The following is a 14,509-nucleotide window of genomic DNA, read 5'->3' on the forward strand; positions in this document are numbered from 1 at the left end:
GAAAATTTATTTTTATTATTTCTGATCTTTATTATATAATAACATTTTATATATATATATATATATATATATATATATATATATATATATATATACATACACACACACAATAAATAAATAAACAATAAAATAAATATTATTACTTTTGTTACTTTTTTCTTCTGTTTTGAAACTTGGAAAAATATGGAGGACTTTTAGAGTTTTATCCTGATAACGTGTTATGAAAAAGTAAAAATTTATGGTGAAAAAGTAAAAATATCAAACTCTCAAAATTATCAAACTACACACTTTATAATATTTTTCTCTCAACTCAATTGTGAATTTCTTCACAAATGGTGATGCTATTTATAGAATTTATTTGGTGATAATCCAAAAAAATAAATTACATCATTACCTTCATCATCATTCACAAATTTCTAATTTTTACAACTCTTATTTTTAACATTCAAAAATTCAATACACCTATTTTGAATATTAATTTTCAACACATCTCATTTTTTATATTTGTTTTTTTTTAGACATTGCTTATTTTAATGAGACCGATTATTTTTATATTTTTCTCACTCTCAATTATTACTAATTTTATTAAAAATTTATTTTATTTAGTTTAATTAATTTAAATCTATATCTAATAAAAATAAATTAATTAAATTTATATCTAATAAAAATAAAAATAAATAATATATTGTATGATTATTATTTAAGTACTTTTATTTTTAATAATAAGAAAAAATAATGATAATTTAATAACGATTTTAATATTAATAATTAAATAATAATTGTGCAGATGTATGTTGTATATATTATGATTGTTCCATACGAAGCGTTTGCTCACCCCCAAGAGGGGCTTTTGTTGTATTTGTGTGTGGACAATGACATGTACTCCAGGTTATCATGAGACCGGAGAGGGTACTTCTGGAGGGAGCCACATCTGAGTTGAGGTTGAGTGACATATCCCAGTATATATATGTATCTATATACTGGGGCATTTCCCGATGATATAAGTTGTTTGTATGTAGTTGATATCAGTCATATGTGGGCTATTTTATGATGTGATATGTTTAAACGAGACTGAAACGTCTTTTACATTTTCTTTAAAAAAACAATAAACTCGAAAATTCTAAATGCAATACTTAACATAACCATAAATCAAACTAAGTTAACAATTTAAATCTCAAGTGCATAAAATAAAATCCTTAAATCGTTAACTAACCAAAATTCCTATATCGACCTTTAAAAAGATCAACTAACAATAAAAATAAAGCATAAAAATGTCACTACTAAAATCATTAACAATAATTCTTTAAATCTTTTATCTAACAAGTTAATGCGGATAATAAATGTCCCTCGAGAGTATAATGCCTCACTCGATCCACTCAATCTTCAGCGCCTCTCATAATATCCTCAAATCATGCATCATACAAACTTAATGAGTCTAATGACTCAATCCATTCTAAACATGAATAGAACCCAATACATCTACAATCACATGCATTTAAAAATCGTACTTTTATTTAAAATAGCTTTTAAGCATAAATAAACCATTTAAAATAATTTTAGGCATAAATAAGTAATTTAAAAAGCTTTTAAGCATAAATGAATCATAAATCGTAAAATCATTTCAATCGTAAAGCTTTTAATCCTTTATCATTTTGTATGAAGTTTGATCCTTGATAGTGACTAGCTGTTATCCTCCATTCGACTGATCAGTCTTCAGCTCTACATGGCCCAAAGGGGCGGGCATCGTCATGGAAATACGATCGTCGGGCTTCCTCAGGGGTCTTCTCCCATATACAGACTTCTTCTGGGGCCTTTTCCCATAAATGAGCTCTCTCTGAGACCTTCTCCAGTAAATGGGCTCACTCTCGGACATATTCCCTCACGACATCTCCACAAAATTGTAAGTTCATCGTTCCTTCCTAAAACGGATCCCCCACATATCATATATCATTTGTCACTGTCAATTCACATCTTTCAAAATATTTTTCTTTTTCTTTAAAAGTATAAAATATCATAACTTTCCAAAAATAGCATTTTAACAGTAAAAATTGCAAAGTTTTACCATAAATCATAAAATATCATATTTTCATAAAAAAATTGTCATAATAAATCATTTAACAAGAATTATGACCCTTCGGAACGCTGCCAGCTTTTACGTATTTCCCAAGTGTAAAATAATCATTTTGCCCTTAGACGTAAAATTTCTCGATTTTAACTTTTTCTTACTTTTAATGACATGGGCTTATTCCAAATAATTATTTAAGCTTAAATCTAATTTCTCATAATTTTATTCAGCTTAATTCGAGGCTTTCTAATTAATTCTTTAATTAATAATTCGAGAGGTGTTTAATTCCCGATTAAATTCAAACTTTAATATTTTCTTCCAAAACTTTAAACATAATATTTCTATTACTTAAACTACCCTTGTGAGTCATGAACCACCCTTGTGGACCCATGGTTCCAATTTTTGTTCTTTAATTCTCGTTTTTGACCCATTATCAAGACCACCGAGCCATCTCTTGATTCTTCAAAGCCACGACCGAGCCACTTCTGGCTAGACCCTAGCCAACGCATCTAGGTACCTTCCACACCAACCTTGATCCTTAGAACCTGACCTTAGCTTGCGCACGAGCCTTGCAACCAGCACCCAAAATCTGCGCTTTAGCTTCCCACCTCATTAAGACTCTTAGCCAACTAAGACTCTCCTGCTCGAGCCACCACCGAGCCCATCTGACCCTCATTGACCCTGGACCATGCCCAGACCCAACCAAGCCCAGCCCAGGCCCCTGAACCAAGCACATAGGCGCTGCCATCGGAACCAGTTGCGTGCGCCTCTCCCAGTCTTGGCACTTACTCCCTCGAGCCACCATGAACCCTGGCTGCACCAGACCATGTTCTGAACCCTACCCCTCTACCTTGGACCCTACTTGACCAGCTTGGCCAGCCCCTAGCCACACTGCACTCCCTCCCGAAGCAAACCAGTGTGCGCAAGCATGGGGAGAGTCCTAGTTCACTAGGACTTTTCCCTAGCCACTCCCTCGAACCCTATCCACCCTAGGACCCAACCTAGCCCTAGACCGAGACCAACAATGCCCCTAAACCAGCCCTAGCCAAGCCCCAACAACCCATGAAAACTATCGAGCCACCTAGTCTCCAAACAAGCACACAAACCCTAGGTTCCTCTCCTTAGCCTTCCCCTCGATTTCCAGCATGTAATTTCCTTTAAATTTGTTCATGTTTTATTCAAAATCATCCCTAGTTGGCAGTCTATCCTTTGGAATCATAACGTTTTCAAAACAGCGTAAAGCATCAAACTTTTGAAAATAATTGTTCTACCGTAAAATTAGTCGAACACCTAATTTTGCATGTATAAACAATTAAAACATGTATATTATGATTCGAATTATGCGTCAAGGGGTTTAGAAAACGTGCCTTTGCATTTTAGAACGCTCGAATAAACGATCGTCAGCGTGGGGCTCGAAGAACAACGAATGGACGACAAAGACTCCTTGCTTTTCTTTCTTCTTAAATCTCGAAAATATGGTGTGCGTGTGTGTGTGTGTGTGGTGGGGGGGGGGGGGGGGGTGTATTTCGGCTGAAATAGGCTGAATTATGGGGTGGAAGAAGCCCTAGGTTCTTATTTATAGATTTTACATTGTATGCTAATGGGATTTGGTTTTGTGCCTCCAAGTTTAGGAGCAATTGCGCCTTCTTAATTTGGTTAATTGAGCCTAATAACTCTTATTTAATTAAAACATAAAAGTTTATAAAATTAGTTTCCCAAAAATAATATTTTAATCTTTTAAAAACTCCTCGTTTGCCCAAAACCGGTTTTCTGGGAAAAATCGAGCTCGACTCGCAAAATAATTCGAACTTTAACATTTTTAGAAAAACTAAATCATTTTTAATCATATTAAGAAGCCTTGAAAATATTTAATGAAAAAATAAATATTCTTGTCTTGATCGGTCTCGGTCTCTTTTCCCATGCCTATTATCGAATATTCGGGTAAAATCCTTCAATTTTACGAAATCATGTCATGTAATCATACAATCATACCTTTAATCATTTAATAAGCATCAAGTAAGCATTTAAAATCAATTAAATAAAACAATTAAGCAATTAAAATGATTTGCATACATGTAGTTTACGTAGGTTGGTTTTTCGGACGTTACAAAGACTTTATTATATACTATTTTAAGTATAATAATTATAGTCGACACATTTGGGCTCATTGTAAAGAATATTTTTATTCATTTTCCGCTGTAATTAATTAAACCTAATCAAATTATATTGTAATAATAATTAGGAGTTAAGAACCCTACAACATTGATTCAATTCTTCTTGATATATTGGGTGGATTTTTATATTTTGGGTCAGAAAATATATAAAAATTGTGGATGAACATAATCTAGATTTAATCAAAATAATCGACAGAGCTGAATTAAATTAGAAATTTGGTTAAGTTAAATCAGTAGATCGTTTTTTAAGATATCAAATTAATTAGTTTTATTTCGGTTTTGAATTTTAAAAATCGGTTAAACTATTTATATGTTTATATATATTTTTAAAAAATAGGAATAGAACATTAGGGTGGACATTCAATTGTGATTTTTTTTTAATTGTGTTGGGCTTTCGTTTAAATTTAATAGTGGGCCTAAACCAACACCCAATGAATCAGGCAAGAAAACCCACGCTCACTTGAACTTCTACACGTTCATCTTCATCGTCCCATCCTCGCTTTTGAATTGAAGAAATTTTCTACACAATGTGAGAGGTCAATCCCTTTTATTTTGATTCTCAATTTTTTCCTCATGTTTATTTATGTTTCGATTGCTTGGACTTTCTAATGAAGACGTAACTGGAATGACGATGGAAGTGCCAACCTCACCCGATAGCAAGAAAATTACAGCAGAAGTCTTGGACTTTCTAATGGATGCCAATATAAGATTGAGTGTAATACAACATGATTGCATTTGTTTGTACTTTCTTGTGTCAATTTTAATTTTTTTCCTGAAATGTATATTCTCGATGACTCGGTTACTTGATCTGAATAGGTGGAAGTAGTGTGGAAAACCGTTGCCTTTGTGTTTAGTAGTATGAAATAGGTTTAGAAAGTAGTATGGCAAAAAACAGAACCGGAACTCCAAGAATTTTATTTCTCACAATCACTTCATAAATTGCGTGTAGATGGCCATCTTTTGCCAATCTTTACCGCTAGAAGCAGCAAATCTAATTTTATTTACAGTTGGTGTACTTTGTGTCTGAAATTAGCTAATGTTATGCAGGTTAAACGGGTTTACCAGTTAGCATTATTGGGCCGCTGTAAAATTATTGGGTTTGTTCAAGAATGTATTCTATCCTTCTTTATTTTTCACCAAAAATCTTCACTGGGAAAAGATCTCGTTTTCACTCCCCTTTCATGAGTCTGTCCACTTTGTGTTGTGCTGCACAAGATGCTTACTTGTTATCAGAACATGATGTGGAGCTGGATTTGAGTTACACTGAACTGCAACAGAGAATGCAGAAGCATGCAACTACAGGTAGCATTATAAATGCCCTCAACACTTTGAATTTCACAAGGCATGTGAAACCAACTGTTTCCGACTACAATTGGATGATTTATCGCTATTTCAAATCTGATAGTGTCGTGCTTGATGAGTTGTTTGAGGTTTATATTGGAATGAAAAGATTCGGTCCGACCCCAAATTTGTTGACATACAATACCTTTTTGAACGGGCTTATTTTTCTTGGGAGTTTAAAAGATGCGATTTTAATTGTTGAAGATATGATAAATTGTGGGTTTTTGCCTTCCTTCACGGTTATATCTAAATTGTTGAGGAGGCTGCTGAAAGTTGGAAATGTTGTAGATTCTGCAATAGTGTTTGAGCTTATGTTGAGTGTCAATTACATTCCTAGTTATTACAATGTGAGTGCCTTGATTCGGGATCTTTGTAAAGCTGGAATGGTTCAAAAAGCATATTTTTTCTTCTTGGTAATTTTGGAGAAGGAATACTTTCCATGTGGTTGTCTTTTCGATCATATATTATGGTCTTTGTGCAAGTCTGAGCAGAGTCACCTGACATTGGCTTTTGTCGGCTGGTTAAAAAAGAAGGGCATTGCACCTACTGTTCGCTCGTATACTGCTTTAGTTTGTGGCTTTAGTAGAGAAAGGTTGTGGATTGAAGCCTTTAATTGTTTAAATGAGATGGAAAATGATGGTTATAAGCCTCATCTGATAACTTACACTATAGTTATCAAGTCTCTTTGTGATGACGGGAAAGTTGACGAGGCATTAAGGTATGTGGGTAAAATGGAAAAGGCAGGGTGTGTTCCTGATTTGGTCACATACAATATAGTTCTACGTGAGCTTTGCCATCAAGGTAGGGTGGTTGAAGTCGGTGAACTTATTCGCATTATTGATCAAAAGGGTTTCTTTCCAGATTTGTTTACATATTCTGCTTTGGCGGGAGGCATGCTGAAAAGTGACAACGTTGAGATTGCCAATAAGCTGTTAGTTGATACTGTTTTGAGGAGCTGTTCTATAGATGATGTAGTTTACAATATATATCTGCATTCGACATCCTGTCATGGTAATTCGAGGGAAACATTGTTGCTGATGGAGAGTATGATGGAGAAGGGATTTAAACCAACCAGTGTGTCGTACAATACAGTTTTGAAAGGTTTGTGCAAGGAAAACTACGTCGATGAAGCTTTAGAATTATTGGACAGTGCTAACTGGCCTACCAATGGACCGGATTTGATTTCCTTCAATACAATCTTGTCTGCAGCTTGTAAACAGGGAAATTCATCCATGATACGGCGGATTTTGTACAGGATGGAATTCGAAGGAATAAAACTTGATGTTGTAAGTTCAACATGTCTGATCCAGTATTTCTGTACCGTTGGGAAAATCTCTGAAGGCTTGAAGCTGTTAGAATCTATGATCAATGATGGTCCTCGGCCAAATACAGTCACTTTAAATACTCTCCTTATTGGCCTATGCAAGAATCGGTTACTTGGAATGGCAGAAAAAATATTCAATTATGTCAAAGGCGTTGGGATTTCACCCAACACAGTTACATACAATATTCTAATGCGTGCTTCAGTACGGGAAGACAATGATTTACTCTTATATGAACTATCAAGGGATATGCATTGCCAGAATATAAAACCAGATGCTAGCACCTATGGCTGCTTCATTTATAGTCTTTGTAGGGGAGGTAAGATATCACTCGCCCTTCAACTTAGGGACCAATTGCTTGAGAATGAGATTTCTGCTAATATTTTTATTTACAATGCTATACTGGAAGCAATGTTCAAGAAAGGAATGTTTTGGCAAATAATGTTACTTTTTAAAGATATGGCCATGGATGGCTGTGAACCAAATGAAGGTTCATTTGACATTTTGAAAAGAGCATCAAGAAACGGTTGGATGAGGAATTACCCTAGAGCTTTAAAAATTGTTGAACTTGTCATGAGTGGCAACTTGGACCGTATGGGTGGAAGACCTGTGAGAAAGATTACATAATGGTTGATTGCAAAAAGGTGAATTTATTACCTTCATTATGGAACCTCCAGATATCTCACTGAGATCATGGTTTGGCTGGTGATGCAGGTTATCAGAGGCTGATGTAGTTTCTCAAATAATGGAATGTTTTACACAGGTATTCTTATTTCCATTCTATAAGTATTTCAATATTCAACAGATCTGACATTCTCAAAATAATGAACAAATCAGTTTGGATATTTAATTAAAGTTAGAAAATACTTCTGGAAATTTTCTATAGGTGGAAGTCAGTGTTTAGAGTTTTGGACGTGAACTTTCTGTTTGTGATAACTCATATCAGTCTGTTGAATTCACAAATACCACCTGATTCAAATTCTTAATGAAAATCAATCCAGAAAATTAGCAGTAATTCATTAAGCTTACCGGTTTATGTTTGGTTCTTTGAAAAAGTTTTAGTGTTATTCTCTTATTGAATTTTCCTGAGTGTCTCCTCAAAAACTGCTTTTAGATTTCTCTCGAATGACGACCCCTGTGCAGTAAACTAACACGATGTGTCAGTTAGGTCTCCAGATAAATGACAATTTTAAAAAATATATATATATGACAAACTTAATTGAAAAGAATAGAATGATTAATGTATTTTATTTTTCTTACGAGACCTCTAGTTTAGTTAGTAAGTACTGGAGATACTACAATTGGAAAGCTTATCATTTCCAATATATCTCCAGGATTTATTACTTAAAAACGTCCAGGGTTAACATTTTTGTGTTTCCTTGTCCTCTGTTTTTCCTAGAAAAACTGGTTTAGTCAGGGAATCTTCTTGAATGACACTGACCTTGTGCTAAGAATCCTTTAGACAACACTGTCTTTATATTTACTATTTACTAGAAGTAAGTCTTCAGATTTATTATGAGATAATATCTTGGTGTTAAAGTCATTCTAGAGTGATTTGATTTCTCTTCTTCTTTTTTGTCTGTCATCGTTTCTTCCTTAGGTCTGTGTCTTGCATGCTTTCTATGTTAGAACATAACTGGCTCTAATATCCATCTTAAATTTATTGATAACATCTCCAACTCATTTGGAAATGGATTATTTAATTTTTTTTATAGCTACAACTCTAGTAATTCAAGCAGTGAGTATGATGTGCTAGTTATTTTTTACTCATATCAATTTCATTTACTTTTTAATGGTCTCGATTCTAGTTTTCATCCGTTTTTCATGCCAATATGTGTTCAATCCGAATCCGTTTGTCTCCAGCTTTCCTACAATGTTTCTTTTCCACTTCCATGTCAGTATTGTGACTTTGAATCACTTTCTGTTTTTTTGGGTTTGCTCTGTGTTCATATATTTGATTTTTTCAATCAACTTCATAGATGGTACGACCTATCAGTATATCTCTGTCCTTGATGCAATATATTTTGCAATTGCAGTATGCTTGTCAGAATTTGCTCAGTTATATATTTAGGTATGGCAGATATAAGGAAGCTTGCCTGTTGTTTTTTTCCTTTCAATTGCCATTCCCTGGTTGTGGACTTCATCTTCTTCCTCTCAACGACCAGATCCTTTAATAACTGATTATGGAATGATCGATGATTTATTTTATCTGTGCATTGATTATGGCACCATTCCTGTTCAGTCCGTGAATCAGCACACTTCCATTTATCCGACCAGTTTCTGACATACATAATACATATGACTTCTAACTTGAAAGGAGCCATAGACTGTATGGGATTAACATAATGATTGATAGATGCCCATCTGGGACATGCGTTTCACAGTCGAGCTTATTCTTTTGTACCTGTAAATTAGTTTTTTTGTTCAATGAAGCATTTGTTGTCTTAGTTTTCCAGTTTGAAGATCACAATGTGATTTACTTTTATGTTGGAATCTTAAGAGTTATAACCACATCACTCGGTGGAATAAAACAGAAATAGGACCTAGAGATTGTTCTTTGTTAAAGAAGTGTTGAACTATGTAATGACACTAGGAGCACTATATTACTTTCAATTGTTTGAATTTTATAGCTGTAAGAGGTTCCTTATTCTTTTGACTGCCTGGGATGGGCTTTAGCATACTGTATGTCTGTCAAAATTAATTCTAAAATTGCTACTTCGGTAAACCCTCGTGAGATATTATTCGTTAAATGTCTCCTTTCAGAAATTCAGATATCCTCTCTCTTTCTAGATACCTATTTAATGAGTAGGGTAGCATGCTTAGGTTTCTCTCTCTTTGATATGATTCTTAACTGACAGTCATATAAGATTTTGTATAGGTTTGTATTTAGGTTACTAATTGTCTAACAGTTTTTAGGTGATAAAAAAGGACCATGTTGCTGCTGGGATTTGCTGTATTCAGTTGTTTATGAACTCTGCTTCTCAAGAGGAAGCTTTGAAGCACTTGGAACATGCTGCCATATTTATAGTCTTCCTTGTTATTTACTTGGTATTATTTTCTCCAATTGATTAATAACTTTTGCAAAAAAATTATTGTTGCTGCTAAGACTGGGGGTCCATGGAGGAATCAACCAGGACATTGTACTATGGTAGCTTTTTGTTGTTTAGAAAATACATATTGCCATTCTTTGAAGATGGTATATTTGTGTTTTGAAACTTCTATATTTGCATGTTATATTCATTTCTAAGGGCTGACAGCGGATGCATTGAGCACAAACTTGGCATGATTATTAAGACTAGAAGAATAAAAAATGAATTATTTTTTCCATGGAAATCGTGGGAATTGAGCACAATATTTTTATGAATATGGTTCAAATTAATGTCTCCAAATTTATTGAGTTCTTTTTGGCTCTTGATGTGTTAATGATCGGGAGCAGAAGTTTTTGGTCTTCTATAACTACAGTGCTGACTCTCATGATTTCATCTTGTAACTGTTTTAAATACATCATATTTCTAGCCTCTCATATGTAAAGTAATCTGGAGAGGTATCAAAGATTGTGATAGGGTAGCAATAAATAAACAGGAAAAAGAGTCCCTGGAAAACAGTAGTGAGTGTAGAAGAAGTATGGTTACTTCAAACTCTTCACTTGGCTATGGTTGTATTTGTGAAGTTTGAAATCCCAAAATGAAATTGTTCTTAGTTTTCTTATGTAGACTGAATTTCATCTTGTCTATGTTTAAATTCAACGAATATTCAATGTTTTTTTATGCCTCACTACATCGTAATGAAGATTGAAGGTTATTTCAAGATTGAGACGCATCTGGAATGTACATATAAAATTAGACATTTGGCTTTTTAGAAAATTTGATTTAGAATCATAACAAAACTCATGACATGCTCCTAGTACAAAATTTTTTAAGCTAACAACTTTTTTTCTCGTTCTCATGTTTCTTCATTTTCATATTTCAATCCTTTTTTGGTGTAGAAGCATTTTGATGAAGTGTTTTCAGCACGATACAGAGTGGGTGATTCTACAATTCTTGTAACCAAAGGTATTCAGGGAAAAACTGCTTCAGAGAAGCTTACTGAAGAAGGATTGGTCAAATTCTCTGTGGAAATTCCAATTCGGGCAATAATATGGAATGAATATGAAGCCACTAAGTGGAAGGAATCGTATCGCTTGCTAGAGAAAAGAAATGAGCAACGCACATATCATTCTGATGGACTTCTTGGATACTCGTTCTTTAACCAAGGTGTTCTTTAACCAAGGTGCCACTAATCTTGATTGTGAAGATCCAGAACTTTCTTCTGTACCCTGTTCGGAAATAATTGTCATTTGATAATCTTTTATCTGTTTCGCAAAATCTGCTAACAGACTTTTATTAGATCCTTGTCTGCATTGCTCTGTAGATTTTGTGATGTCAACATTTATGGGAAAATGTTTTGGTTATATCATTTTAAAGCTCAGTTGTCTTAAAATTTCTTTTTGCTTGTGCATTTCTTTTGACCCCTCGACCAAAATGTGAGCATTTTCAGTTATCAATTTCCTTGGAACGAAAAAATATCTAGATTTGATATCAGCTTTGAATATTATGGATTGGTTTCAAGTATTTGGTGACTGTTGATAACATGTTTTAGTTTTGTGAAGACATTTAACATACAATTGTCCTCAAATTATTTGATTGTCATCTTCCCTTTCATCTGAATCTTTGTTTGAGGCTGTGCATTTCATAATGCAAGTTTAACTTGCATTTTTGCATGTCAACTTAGATAACCTTTTTAACTTCTCGTGGCCACATAGATGGATGTCGTGAGATGCTTCAGTGATGCAAATGGTCAACAATGGAAACACTCTCTTTTCGGGATTCCAATGAGCCTGAAACGTTCAGGTTTCGTGATTTTATATTTTTGCTGCTCAATAATTCTCCATCTGTCACCGAAGTACCACTCGTTGATATTTTTAACATGCCTTATCAAATTTGGGACGAAAGTTTAACAAGCGTATGTTTTAATTATTTCAGTACAAGTCCCTTGAGATAGGTCAAAGGTCAAGATGAAATCATTTTGTCGAAGTCAAATCATATGATGGGTTACATACATCAATTCAGATTTTAAGCCCATTTCCTTTTTTCTTAAAATAAAGCTTCCAAATGGTTCTATGCACCTATTTCTTTCCCTTGTTCTGACAAATGATTGATATTTCTATTTATTGACGAGGTTATACAGTTAAAATGGGAAAGTTGAGAAAGTCTACTCCACTCGTTTTCATACTTGCACTTTTATTCGATAGATTGAATACTAGCATTATTGGTCTCTTGGATTGAGCTCAATAGACTTTTTCTCCTACTGAAGTCTTGATTCAATTGTCTTTCTCTTCGCCTTCATTTTTTGTTGATGTAATGAGCCAATATATATGATGTACGTAAATGCAGGAGAAGATGTGAAATAGCAGACTCTTGGGGGACAACAATTAATGTGTATGCAAACAAACATAAGGAACGCCCTGATCGTCTTATTGACATGTTAATTAGTATCCATGGGTTAGATATCTTTTTTACTTGCGACTTTACTCAGAGATTTCACAAATTGAGAGCCAATCTTGGGAAATAATTCATTCAATAGTCTGTTGATTTTGTTAATCAGGAATAAAGGTTGGGGACTCTTATCTGTTCTCTCCTATGCACTCTACTTATGAATTTAAAATTTACTCAGTGATAAACCATCGTGGTTACCTATATTTGCAGGCGTTACATACCAATGCACTTCCTGTTCTTGGTATGTGCAAGCAGTGGTTGGCACAGTACGTATAGCTTTTGTCCCACGGCATCAAAAGTTTGTCTGAGGCAATCATACCCCATGTTCTGCAATTGATTTACTTGATGCTACACAAGCATGGGATTGCTGACGTTTATCTTATGCTGCGTCATTTTCCGAGATGCTGGTACAAGATATGGATTAACACCAGGTTGGAATTTCAAATCTATTGTAATAAAGATTTTCATCAGAAATTCCCAAGTCCTCTTCAGATAATCGGCTCCAGAAGATGTTGAGAAGACGTGATATTGGGAAAATGTAAACGAGCGTAAGGTTGGCATCTTCCCTTCTACCAGCAGTTTTTATAGTTGAAACAAACATGTAAATACTAGTGTGTTGTCACTCTGTACAAGATATGGTATCTGGGAGGGATGCCATATTTGCTCTCTTTTACCTTCAGAGGGTTCATTTTCATACTACCCTCCAAGGTTGGTACATTGACGTGAATGCATTTGTTTACTCACAGGTGCTTTTTCTTGTGATTATGAATGTGAATACATATCGGTGTATGCTTTATGCTTAACCAGTTATGATTTACGTTTTTTCTACTATTTTATGGTGCTTGAGATGATTTTAAATTGCTATTTCAAGGAACTCCTAACACATGGGTTATGAAAATGAATTGAAGATGTAATGGTCTTGTAATGGTGGCTTAGGCTGTTTAGTTTGAAGTATTTCAAGAAGTTGGAAGACAGCGGAAGAGAATTGTTTATAAAATATATAATGAGATTATATTTATTTTCGCTCTGAATTTTGCTCAACAGATTTGTAGGCCCAACTATTATTTTATGCACTCAAAAAACAATAAGGGGAAAAAAGAAATTCTACGTCGGCACACGATCATGATGATAAAAATGGTACGATTATTAAAAGAGCCGTCTCACATATCTTCTTAATATGTGAGACGAGTCAATCCTATTCATATTCACAATAAAAAGTAATACTCTTAGCATAAAAATAATATTTTTTCATGGATGACTCAAATAAGATATCCGTCTCACAAATATGATCCGTGAGACCGTTTCGCACAAGTTTTTGCCTAATTAAAATATTTGAGTTAGATATGGAATAATTATGGATAAATATTAATATATTTATTTTGATTGATTAAATTTAGAATAATATGATAAATTATAACTTTACATTTTCAATAATTAATTATTGTAAACAAAAGATATATAGTAAAGGTAATTTTGTTATTTTATATAAAATATTTGATTATGTGCGATAAATAATTAATATATGTGATAAATTATAATTACAAATAAATTTATCCCATCCAATAAAGATGGGTTTGGGTCGGATATTCATGAAGGTCGGATTTGGTATGAGGAATATTTGAGTAAATTAAATGACTATTGGAGCAATAATAGTTACTATGGCTTCATTTGAATAAATATTTATAAAACATTTTTATAAAATGTTTTTTATAAAAAAAAGTATACATTTTTTTAAAATTTATTTTAAAAATAAATATATGTTTGATACTTATTTTATAAATTTTTTTTTACCATTAGTGTTTTTTTATTCTAAAAATATCAAAATATATCTCTCAATATTTTTTAAAAATTATACTTTGGAGAAAAAAATTTGAACAATTTTTCATAAACTTCATATGGACGTTAGTCAATAACATTGCTGCAGTCTCAAGTGCAAATCCCCAAAAAAATGGTGGAAATTCAGTTAGTCACATCATAGATCAAACCATGTCCATCAATGTTCGATTACAATGTTCTGACACACCATTAAAATGTGATGTAGCAGGAGGGATACAGTGTGAAATAATCTCATAG

The 14,509-nt window shown here is 33.6% G+C and overlaps 1 protein-coding gene across 20 annotated transcripts; it reads left to right on the forward strand.

Moving 5' to 3' along the window:
• The first annotated feature begins 4,688 nt into the window (after nt 1-4,688).
• LOC140831072 (uncharacterized) lies at nt 4,689-13,263 on the forward strand. Of its 20 annotated transcripts, none has more exons than XM_073194809.1 (6): nt 4,702-4,768; nt 4,854-4,954; nt 5,287-7,665; nt 9,819-9,950; nt 10,888-11,155; nt 11,704-13,261. In XM_073194809.1, exon 3 carries the CDS (start codon nt 5,349-5,351, stop codon nt 7,527-7,529), a length of 2,181 nt encoding a protein of 726 aa, XP_073050910.1. In that variant the 5' UTR covers nt 4,702-4,768; nt 4,854-4,954; nt 5,287-5,348; the 3' UTR covers nt 7,530-7,665; nt 9,819-9,950; nt 10,888-11,155; nt 11,704-13,261. The 20 variants fall into 20 exon arrangements, with proteins under 20 accessions (XP_073050908.1, XP_073050911.1, XP_073050910.1 ...); XM_073194820.1 differs by lacking the exons at nt 4,702-4,768; nt 4,854-4,954 and having other exon boundaries at nt 4,998-7,665; nt 11,704-11,791; nt 12,335-12,442; nt 12,647-13,259; XM_073194807.1 differs by lacking the exon at nt 4,854-4,954 and having other exon boundaries at nt 4,689-4,775.
• The last annotated feature ends 1,246 nt before the right edge of the window (nt 13,264-14,509 follow it).

Source organism: Primulina eburnea, chromosome 4, assembly GCF_022965805.1.
Source record: "Primulina eburnea isolate SZY01 chromosome 4, ASM2296580v1, whole genome shotgun sequence".
Taxonomy (NCBI): Eukaryota; Viridiplantae; Streptophyta; class Magnoliopsida; order Lamiales; family Gesneriaceae; genus Primulina; species Primulina eburnea.